The sequence below is a fragment of the Myotis yumanensis genome, unplaced genomic scaffold (assembly GCF_028538775.1).
Source record: "Myotis yumanensis isolate MYYU_CA2020_CCGP unplaced genomic scaffold, mMyoYum1.0.hap1 SCAF_2, whole genome shotgun sequence".
Lineage (NCBI taxonomy): Eukaryota > Metazoa > Chordata > Mammalia > Chiroptera > Vespertilionidae > Myotis > Myotis yumanensis.
Window position 1 is genome coordinate 158365310 of NW_027223753.1, and position 12152 is coordinate 158377461.

Genomic DNA, 12152 nt, shown 5'->3' on the forward strand with positions numbered 1-12152 from the left:
TTCTTGTCTGTCTTGCTGAAGATTTTTCAAGTTCATTGAAATTTTCAGTGAAACTGCTTTTTATTTCATTGATTTTTCTCTGTTGCTTTTCTGTTTTTAATCTCATTTATTTCTGCTCTTTATTTTTTTCTTTTGTCTATTTGGTTTGAGTTTATTTTGCTCTTATTATTCTAAGCTCTTGAGGTGGGAACTTAGTTACTGATTTGAAACTTTTTCTTTTTTCTAATGTAAGTATTTAGTGCTATAAATTCTCTTTAGGCATTGTTTTAGCTGTGTTCCAAATTTTGATTTATTATATTTACAGTGTCATTCACTTCAATGTATTTTTTTTTAAATTTCCTTGTGATGCCTTTTTAGTTTCATTGGTTAGAAGTGTGTTGCTTAGTTCCAAATATTTGGAGATTTCTCTTATGCTTTTAAAAAAATTGATATCTAGCTTGATTCTATTGTCTTTAGAGAACACATTTTACATGACTTGAATTATTTAAAACTAGAGGCCTGGTGCACGAAATTTGTGCATAGGTAGGGTCCCTAGGCCTAGCTGGCAATCAGGGCCTATCGGGGCGTCTGACCCAGTCCCGATTGGCAGCCAGCTGCCAGGACTGCCAGTTACCAGATGGGGCCTGCCAGACGGGGCCAAAGGGGTCGGGGGAGGAACCTTGGGAGGTTTGCCGGCCAGGGGGAAGGACTGGGGGAGGTTGGCTGACCATTGGAGGTTGGCTGTGGGAGTGCACTGACCAGGCAGCTCCTGCATTGAGCGTTTGTCCCCTGGTGGTCAGTGCATGTCATAGTGACTGGCCAACTGAACGTTCTGGTCGTTCAGTAGTATCGGTTGCTTAGGCTTTTATATATACGGATTTGTTGAGGTTTGCTTTTTAGATCAGGATGTGGTCTATCATGGTATATGTTTGTGGATGCTAGAAAAGAATACCTATTTCTCCCTCGTTGATCAGATTATTCTATAAAGGTTGATTAATTCCTGTTGGTCAGTAACTAGTGATTTATTTTTGCTTCCCACATGGCTTTCACTAACACAATTCTATCATTCAGAAATTAAATATTCTATGGATTTTTTACTTCATTTTTATTATTGACACTATTACAGATGTCCTCATTCCAACTCCCTGCCCTTGCTCACCTCAACCCAGCCCCCACACTCTCCTTCCCTCTGGCCATCACCACACTGTTGTCTGTATCTATGGGTTATACATGTATGTTCTTTGGCTAATCCCTTCACCTTCTTTCATTCAACCCTCCCCCACCCCCAACAGCTGTCAGTCTGTTTCATGTATCTATACCTCTGTTTCTATTTTATAAATCTATGAATTTAAATAAAAGTAGAAAATATTATTTCTTTTGCTGTAGGAGAATGAGAATAAACTTCTCAGAGTTTCATTTGTTAGGAATTATGATCTTATTTCCTATGAAACTGCAGAGATTAGACTTATTTTTAAAAGTTGTCTTATGTTTGGTATTTTACAACTAACTATAGACAACAAAATTGAGCCAGTTTTTTTTTGTTTTGTTTTGTTTTGTTTTACTGTTTGGTTTCTTGATTAATAGCCCATTAGTTCTGTGAATGAAATGCAACTAAATTTTTACTTATCTGTTTAATTTTGTCTCTTGTGTTATAGTTCTAGCTAGGTACAGATTGTACAAAATTATCAGATGCTCTTCTTAAAGAAATTTTAATTCTTTATCTTTTCTTTCATATGATTTGAGGTTTTTTTCATAAAAATTCCTAAGTATCAGTCTTTGACTTAAGATGCTGAGGGGATCTTAGGGTAGCTTATTATCATCATAATTATCATCAGCTGTTTTGGGGTGACTACATAGTGATAATGCATTACCCCCACTATTAACTTACCAATTTAGGTTCTCATTCTGAAACTTGAGAGTAAGTAAGCAGCATTCAGCCACAGAACAGTGTTCCTTATAATGTAGTTTATAGATTATTTGTATAAGAATCACCTAGAGAGGTGCTTCTGAAACCATAATGTGTATATGACTCACCTGAGGTTCTTCATAAAATGCATTTTCTGATTCTGAAGTGGAACCTGAGATTCTAAGTCTACTAAGCTTCCAGGTGATATCCATGCTGCTGGTCTATAGACTTAATTTTTAAAAAAATATATTTTATTCATTTTCTACAGAGAGGAAGGGAGAGGGACAGAAAGTCAGAAACATCGATGAGAGAGAAACATCGATCAGCTGCCTCCTGCACGCCCCCTACTGGGGATGTGCCCGCAGCCAAGGTACATGCCCTTGACCGGAATCGAACCTGGGACCCTTGAGTCCGCAGGCCGACGCTCTATCCACTGAGCCAAACCGGTTAGGGCTAGACTTAATTTTTAATAGCAAATACTGAGGATACTTGTTAAAATATTAGTCATATGTCCCATCCCATGGAGTCACAATTTGTGTAGCTGGAATCTGGGAATATGCATTTTAATGAGATATTTACTTATACTAAAGATTAAGAATTGTTATATAATTAAATGTTTTTTCTTCTTTTAAGAAATATTTTTATTGATCTTAGAGAGGAGAGGAGAAGAAGAGAGAGATAGAAACATCAGTAATGAGAGACAATCATCGATCGGCTGTCTCCTGCACCCCCCTCCTGGGGATCGAGCCCACAACCAGGGCATGTGCTCTTGACACTATCCACTGAGCCAAACCAGCTAGGGCCCTGTTGTCCTTTTTAAGAGTTATTAAAGAGCATGAGTAGGTCAAACTAGAAAGAGTGATGATGCTCTGAAGAGAAGACTCTATTAAATGTGCAAATTTCATGTATAGAAGTTATGGTTGCCCTGGCTATGGAACAGGCTCCCAGAGTTGGCCAGACGGTCCATTGTGAAAATGAGGCAGAACAAACAAACAAAAGGGAATAAGTACAGTGTATCTCTGACCTTATAAATTTTCTTTATATTACTTAGATGCTAAGCATCTGAATAAAAAGTAGATAATTTATCATCTTAAGTAGACAAACTCTCTGACAACTCTGAAATTTATGTTTTAAATCTACCTAATTTGAACTGAACATTACTAAAAAAACAACAACAAGCAAACAGCATAGCTTGATAGAAAGATGGTAATTTTACAATCAAACAAGAATAGATTTAAATTCCAGTTTTGCCACTTATTAGCTGTCAGTCCTAGACAAGTAAAAATAAATTTTTTTACCTTAGTTTTCCTCTTCGTAAAACAGAAGTATACATCTGACTTGTAGTGCTGTTTTCAGAATTAGAAATAATATTAGTGCCTAGGTTAGATACTTATTTAATAGTGGGTATTATCATTATGGTTTTTAACATTATACTGTTATTTATTCTATACCCTCACTAATAACTAAATGCTATTTGAGTATATAGTAAATTTTATTGTTTATGTAGCTATCACTACATAGAAAATTTAAGGAAAATTAATGCTATCATGCTGACCAGACATAAAGTTAGATATTTTAATTGTAATTTTCTTTCTTTCAGAATTACTTACTGTCATCTACCTTTCCAGAGTAAATGGCTCTATGTTGGAACAGAAAGAGGAAATACACATATTGTAAATATTGAATCTTTCATTCTTTCTGGATATGTCATCATGTGGAACAAGGCAATTGAACTGTAAGTTTGGACTTGAATATCACTTTATTGACCTTAAATATTTCATATGGTTATGTAACATATAAAATTGTAGTTATTTGAAACATTATGGCTAATTTATGATTAATATGAGTGAAAAGTTCAGCCAAAATAGTTAGAAAACATAAAGGCTTTTAAAAATAGATATTGTAGTATTAACATATGATAATTTTAGAATTTCCAAACACTACAGGTAATTAACGGTATGTATGCAACATTTGGTGATAAAATATGAATTCTAAAAGTTACACATGGAAATCATTCCATTCCTTATAGTCAACCTTAGTATAGCCACTTCCATTGATAATGACTAGTAGATTATGGCCACATTTAGTTTTATGGAAAAATAATCATAATCAGTTCACATACAGGGTGGGGCAAAAATAGGTTTACAGTTGCAAGTACATGAGTTTATTCTTGTATTATTATTAATTTCTAGAGGCCCGGTGCACAGATTTGTGCATGGGTGGGGTTCCTCGGCATGGCCTGTGGGGATTGGGCTGAAACAGGAAGTCCAATGCCGCCTGCTGCTTCCACTCATCCCAGTCCCACTGCACCTGCGTGGGCTTGCGCCCAGTCAGCCCTGATTGGGAGAGGCTTGCACCACCACAGCAGCACTCACCAGCCATGAGCCCTGCATCTGGCGCCCGTTCTAAGGGGGGTGTGTGTGTGTGGGGGGGGTGTGTAGGACGTGATTGGCCCTCCGGGCAGGCAGTGGGATGCCCTTGCCAGCCTGGGATCAGGATCTGTCCTGCTGACATTTGCGCCGGTTGTTGGGAGCCACCTGGCAGCTGCTTTTATATAGTTTCTTCCTTGTGAAGTATCTAGGGAGGGGAAGCAGCTGCGGTGCCCGAGACTGACTTCCAGGAGGCCAGAGGCACTGTTCGGATCATGCTGGCGGCGCTGGTCCATTGGTGCCTGGCTCATTCTCCAGAGATTGGACCTGCAGGACTACTGAGGGAGTGAGTGGCTGCTGCTGGGTTGGTAGGTCGCCAGGGCAGGTTGGTCAGCTGAGCAGCACGCCTGCTGTGGGAGTGCACTGACCACCAGGAGGCAGCTCCTGCATTGAGCAGCTGCCCGCGGCTGCCCCCTGGTGGTCAGTGAGCGTAATAGCGGGAGCGCGTCATAGTTTATTTTATATAGATTATATCACTTTCCATGCAAACAACTGTAAACCTACTTTTGCTCCACCCTGTACTTTTTTTTTTAAAATCCTACCCAAGGATATGTTTTACTGATTCTTAGAGAGAGAGAGAGAGAGAGAGAGAGAGAGAGAGAGAGAGAGAAATATTGATGTGAGAGAGAAACATCAATCAGTTGCCTCCCAAATGTACCCTGACTAGGAATTGAACCTGCAACCCAGCTATGTGCCAAGACCAGGAATCGAACCCCAACCAACTGAGTCACCTGGCAGGGTGCCACCCTGTATTTTTTAATGCTGGAGCTTATTCTTCCTTTGCCTTAACATATTGTTATAGGTTCAAGGGAGAATAAATTCATTAATATTTTTATGTTGTGATGTATATAGCTATTTGGGTATATGGTTGATGGCAATTACCACTTTGACTTTGACATTGATATTTACATTTCTGCATATGTAAAATGTGAAATCCCCCATATGTGAAGTTGCATGGAATTCTAAGCCATCTATTTGTAGTATGTACACAAACAATTTTCCTGGTTAATCAGAAAAACAAATTTTCTTTAATAAATGTTTATGCTCTATACATATTAGTTTCTTAATAAGATAAAGTTTTTACTTGAGGCTGGCTCAAGTAGGGTGGGGCAAAAGTAGGTTTACAGTTGTGAGTGCACAAAACAAGTTTATTCTTATATTATTATTTATTAATTATTGTATTATTAGTGAGACCATGAGAATAGATGAGATTATGCATAAAGAGTACATAGGAAAGAGGTAGTAAACTAGTAGACAGTGAACCAATTCACAGATATGTTTGTTTGGCCATCAGAGTATTTAAACATATCTGAATTACTAGTTTCTAATATTTAAAAATCGGTAGAGTGGAAATAAAAACTTAGATTTTCAGCTTTCATGAAAAACATTCATAATGAGACAATCGTAGTCCAGTATTCTTGCATGGTAGTAAGTAATTAACTGGAAATGAGTAACAACTATCCTTTAGTAGGTGGGTAATGTGCTATCCAGTTTAGCACAGCTTTTATTCAGGCTATTTAACTTGTTTGCAATATCTGCCTTGCTCCCGTGGGCCCTTGAATTCATGACCACATCTATACTAATAATATACAAATATGTAAATTGACCATCCCTCCACGATGCCCACAGCCAATCAGCAGTGAGTATGCAAATTAACCCGACAAAGATGGTGGGCCTGTGGGCAGCGTGCACGTGTGCTGGCGCCCAGCGGCTGGGGGCAGGGTGGGACGCCCGCCTGCTTGCCGCGTAGCCAGAGCTACTCTGCGGACATCTCCGGGAGCCCGCTTTCTCCGAGCCTGTGGCCAGCGAGCGCGCACTCTGGTGCCCAGTGGCTGGGGTCCCGGGGATGCCACTGGAGTGTCCAGTCCTGTCAGCCTGGCCTGGGGGTGGCTGGAGTTCCCAGTCCTTTTGGCTTCTGCAGTCCCTGGACTGGAAGTGGAAACCAAGAGCGCGGGAAGCACCAGGAATGCTCGGAATCATAGTTCTGGCAGTAGACGCATTGCGAGATCTCCTAGACCAGTGGTCGGCAAACTGCGGCTCGTGAGCCACATGCAGCTCTTTGGCCCCTTGAGTGTGGCTCTTCCACAAAATGCTGACTTCTGCGCATGGGCCATGAAGTTTCAATCGCACTGTACATGGGCGCCCGCACGTGGTATTTTATGGAAGAGTCATACTCAAGGGGCCAAAGAGCCGCATGTGGCTTGTGAGCTGCAGTTTGGCGACCACTGTCCTAGACACTAGAGCAAAGTGAGCCTGGAGCAAGTTACTGTTGTGGGTGGGGGATGGAGGGAAAGCAAAGGTGAGAAACATAAGTAAAGTCAGAGTGTCGAGGAAAAATTAAAAGGAAGATATCCTGCAACTTCTAGGAAATCTCCACCAATGGAGCAAAGAAAGCAAAAGACCTCTATTATTCTGTGAGCACCAAACCAAACTGGGTTGGGGTCTCAGACGATTCGCTCATATGATTGCAAAGACAGACATAAACTCCTGGATTGGAGAGGGCTCCCCTGATTGGAGAGGGTGCAGGTCAGCCTGAGGGACCCACCCCCCATGCACGAATTTCGTGCACCAGGCCCCTAGTCTAATATGGGAATAGATGGCAGTCTAGGACAGAATACAAAGGAATACCAATATTTAAGATATAAAAACAAAGTCTGCAAAGGAAACTATCAGGAACCATTGGGGTGAGTGGGAGGGTAAGAAATAAATAGGGATACTTAGAATAATTACTGGGCATTATTTAGATAGACATTTATGAATTTAAGTTTATTGATAATTCTATCTAAAGTATTTTTATGGGATTTATAGAATCTGGAGTATACAGATGCTTTTTTAAGAAGTCAATTTCTAATGGCCAATTTTTCCCTTTGATGGGAAAAATACCTTTGGTATTTTCTAAGTTTTATTTTTTCACGATAAATAATATTTCTTTTATACTTAGAAAAAGTCATTACAAGTAGTGGAAATTTAATGCTAGATTATTTTCTGACTTGAGTGTCTTATAGAATCTGAGAATCTAAATGCAAGTCTTGCAAATAATCTAAGTGTTTCTCAAAGTGTATTTCAGTGATTTCCTTAATATAGTCAAAGAAAAAGGATTCTAGGAATCAATAATTTTGGAAAATATTGAAAATTTGCAATGCTCATTTGCATATTATAGCCCTAAGAAGTTCTATAGAAGAAGAAAATATTTATCTTTGTTTAATTCAGGGTTTCCCAAGCTTTTTTTGATATGGAACACTATGTTAAATGCCTTATCTATTCACTAGTTTATTATGGAGTACACTTTGGTATTCATTGCTCCAATCAAACCCAAGAGACAGGGGTTTGTGGCTTATTGGGTATTATTAGTTCCAAATGGATAATTGAAGGACATTGTTCTTTATCAGAGGCATTTATACTATAACAAAACACTGAATTTATATGTAAACTAGAGGCCCAGTGCAGGAATTCGTACACCTTGAAAGGAACTGTGGGATGTGAGGCTGAGGTGGGCACAGGGGCGGGTCTTGGCCTATCTTCCGCGCCCCCGCCCGACCCCTCCTGCTGCAGCCCCTGGTCCCCTGTTTGCCGGCAGCCCCGCTCCCGCCACTGCCGCTCCCACATGCTGAGGGTGCTGGCCCCACTCGCACCCACTGATGGCACCAAGCGATTGGGGCTGGCGCCGGGCGATGGCAGTGGGTGTGAGTGGTGGCTCCGGTATTGGCAGCAGGTGTGAGCGGGGCCGGCGCTGGCAGCAGGTGTGAGTGCCGGGCGGGACTGCGGCACACAGGAGCAAAGAACTTTCAGTAACCACCAGAGGCTCACCCAGATGACAGCGACCAGTACCCCGCCTTGGTCTGGTATCCCCACTCACCTGCTCCACCATCCTGCCAGGGCTGATGCCCACCATGTTCCACACACACCCCCTGGTGGTCAGCACACATCATAGCAACCAGTTGTTCGATTGTTCCAATCGTTCCGCTGTTTGGTCTATTTGCATATTAGCCTTTTATTATATAGGCTAATATATCTGCTAATAGCCCTATAAGCTTTTTATAAAGCCCTGTTTGATTTCTTCCTGCATATATACTAGAATGCAAATAGTAACTCTTACTTAGTTATTCCAGTGATTTATTTACAACAATCATAATACATACTATTTATTGGGTACTTACTATGTTTTGACATTATATTAGGTGCTATACATATATTCTAATCCCCACAATTATTCAGTAGGATTAGTACTACTACCTCCATTTTTTGATGAGAAAATTTAGGGTAAAACCACTAACAAAATATCTATTCCTTTTAGTCACTCTGGGGAGTCAGTATCTGGTGAACTTGGAGATACTTAATTTGTCACTTTTCTCTGATTCCAGTTTCTAAAATTTAAATCTTTATTGTTTTGTGAAGAATCTTTGACAATTTTCATGTGTTGTTAAGAAATAAATTACAGCTATATCAGTATAATCATAATAGAATTGATCTGGCACATTTAGTTCATTGAAGAAAGGATGTGGAAAAGTGAGCAATAATAAATCTGTGGTCATTATCAGCTCATGTCATATTTTACCATGACATAATCACACTCAACAATGATCTAAGTTAAAGTAGGAAGTATAAAGGAAATATGCCAGATATCAGAGTAGAATAAATTTAAAGTCATACTGACAGAGCATAGAACTCTTTAATAATATGCTCTTAGACTCATAATGATCTGTTATTGATTACCCTAGGTAGTCAGATAAATGAGTCATAACAATGAACTTGGTTTTCCTAGTTGGCCAGTTTTCTGTATGCTAGCTATCACTAGAAAGAATTTTCTTATAAATCTGTATTTTTTGTAGGAGATTTTATGTCAAAAGAAAATTTTAAATCAGGTATGTACTTTGCACTTTGGTTGAAGCAGGTTTATAGCATCAGCCTTGTGGCTTTGCAAGTTGTTCTTTGTCTGTATAGGTAAAAGTTTAGTTTCCAACTTTCAGAGGCCCAGATTTGGTAACAAATACATAAGATAATACAGAATCCCATTGTTTTGTGGGTCTATGTTCTTAAACCTGATTTTTTTAAAAAAAAAATCACGCCTCCTTTTAATAGAGTAAGTAGGAGAGAAAAAAGTAATCTTAAAGTAAAACAACCCAAAAGTTAAGTGAATCTAAGCTAAACTCTAGAATATTAAGAGTGTATTCCAGTATAATATTAATTTTTTTCCAGTTTCTAACAGTATGGTGTTTTAATGTTTATTTTTTAATTACTGTTTTAAATTGATTTAACAGATCCACAAAGACTCATCCAGGTCCAGTTGTACATTTAAGTGATAGCCCAAGAGATGAAGGGAAAGTGAGTATTACAGTGTTATTCTTGCATTTATTTTCCTCATTCTTAAATAAAGATATTACTTGCTATTATTTAATATCTAACATCTCTAGCACAGTTCATGGCATTCACTTCAATTTAAAATTAAAATATGTTGATTGAAATGTTTAATAAACTAAAAATGACAAAGGTTTCATCAGAGAAGCGAAAAATATAACAGAGAATAAAATAACTGTAAATAGATGAAGAGAGAAATAGTGATCTGGAAGATAGAAGAAAATATCTAGACTAAAGCATGGTGAGATAAAAGGATGAAGAGCATTTGGGACATAGTAAAAATGTGTAATATCTGTGTAATTACAGTCACAGAAGAACAGACATAATGCAATAGCAGCAATATATGAAGAGTGAATGAATGATTTTCTAAAACTAATGACAAATATTGAAATCTAAGATGTACTATAGACATAAAGCAGGCTTACCAAAATGTGAAGTTCACATATGCATATCAAAGACAAGGAGGAAAGTCTTAAAAGAAGTCACAGTATAGAAAAACAAAAAAAAAGCAGACTAACAGCAGAGCTCTCAACAGAAAAATTGGAAATGAGGACAAATGAGTGATAATATCAAGGTTCTGGGGGAAAAAAGCAACTGCTTACACAGAATTCTATACTCTACCAAAAAATTATTAACAACCTATTATGATATTATTGCAACTTAACATAATTTGCAAGAATTTATTAATAGAAAATGTACTCTAGTGAAAAAACTAAAGAAGTTCTCTAAGAAAATAAAATTGATCCATTTTAAAAGAACAGAGAAGAGGAGTAAAGAAAAACAAACATGGATAAATATAAGGGACTGTTTGATACAAATAATAGTAATGAATTCTGGGAGTGTAAATACAAGTTAAAAATAGGTCAAAAGTTGGTATGAAATCAAATGAGTTAAAGTTCTAAGGTCTTTATAACTTCCAGAAAGTAGTACAAATACTAATTTATATTATAGTTTGATGAGTCATGGAAACATTTTGTATTCTCGTGGTAACACTAGAAAAATAAAAATACATTTCTAATGGATAAGTTTATGAAGTAGGACACTGCAATAATAAGTACTTAGAAAGGAAAGGAAATAGTAACATTAAATAGATGGCACAAATATAAAACAGGTAGATTTTTTCTAAAACATCAGCAATTATATTAAATGTAAACAGACTAAATAGGCTAAAGGACAGTAATTTTCAGATGTGTCAAAACATATTGTTACAAGAGACACACTTTAAACTTAAGGATATAGAAACATTTAATGTAAAAGGATCGGAAAAGATAGCATAGAAACCCTAAGCAAAGAAAACTAGCTATACTAATATCAGACAAAGTAAATGCCTTAATTCAGGTGTTATAACAAAAAATACAATAGACAGGATGGCTTAAACAACAAACATTTTTTTGTCATAGTTTTGGAGGCTGGAAAGTCCAATATCAAGGCACCAGCAGACATGGTATCTGTTGAGGGCCTGGTTTCTAGATGGCCATCTTCTCATTGTGTCCTCACATGGTAAAGAAGACAAGAGAGCTGTTGAGTCTTTTTTATAAGACCACTAATCCCATTTATAAAGGTTCCACTCTCATGACCTAATAACCTCCCAAAGGCCCCACTTCCTAATCCATTACCTTTAGAGTTCAGATTTCAAGATATGATTTTTAAGAGGACACAAACATTTCACATCAAGTATGAAGGCAGGAAAAAACATGACCCATAAAACATGTTTCAATAAATTTCATTTTTATAGTTCATAAAAGGAGACCTAAAAGCAAGAACTTTTTCTAAAGAGAAGATTTTGTAATACTCAATTCAACAGGAGAAGTAATAACCCTCAATTTGTATATGTCTAATAATATAGCTTTATATTGTATAGGCAGTACTTTGCATGGTACCATGTTAACTGAAACATGCATAACTGAACCATGTTTTTGTTTTCCATGACTCCTTAGTGGGTGAGTGTAATTTGACAGAACTAAAAAATATAAAGCAAATTTGACAGAACTAAAATGAAAAATACCCAAATTTGCAAATGTAGTTGAAGATTTTAATACACGTCTCTGAGTCACTGAAAGAATAACAATAATAATAATAATATTATTATTATTATTATTAGTGAGGACAAAGAAAATCTGAACAACATGATTAACTAATTCAACCTAATTGATGTGTGTAGTACATTATACCCAATACCTGCAGACTACACATTATTTTCTAAGTGTACCTGGAATATTTACTGAAGTTGTACATTTGTTGACCCCTAAAACATGTTTCAATAAATTTCAGAGCATTAAAATAATGCACAATATATTGTGTTAACCACAGGATAATTTAGCAAGATTATCAAAGATAAATAGGAAACCTCCTAACTACTTAGTAATTAAGCACTATATTTCTGAATAACTTATGTGTCAAAGAAATCAGTATTAAAATTAGAATATATTTTTAATTATACTAGAAATGTGATAGAGTAAAACTCGTGGACAGTAGCTAAAGCT

At 37.3% G+C, this 12152-nt stretch overlaps 1 protein-coding gene across 7 annotated transcripts in view; it reads left to right on the forward strand.

Moving 5' to 3' along the window:
* Positions 1–12152, forward strand: part of STXBP5L (syntaxin binding protein 5L) — a 221634-nt gene that overhangs the window by 51288 nt on the left and 158194 nt on the right. For all 7 annotated transcript variants that reach the window (XM_070406280.1, XM_070406286.1, XM_070406282.1 and 4 more), the window contains exons 6-7: positions 3486–3620; positions 9573–9636. In XM_070406280.1, the coding sequence (XP_070262381.1) occupies positions 3486–3620; positions 9573–9636 (199 nt within the window). The remainder of the gene's footprint in view (positions 1–3485; positions 3621–9572; positions 9637–12152) is intronic.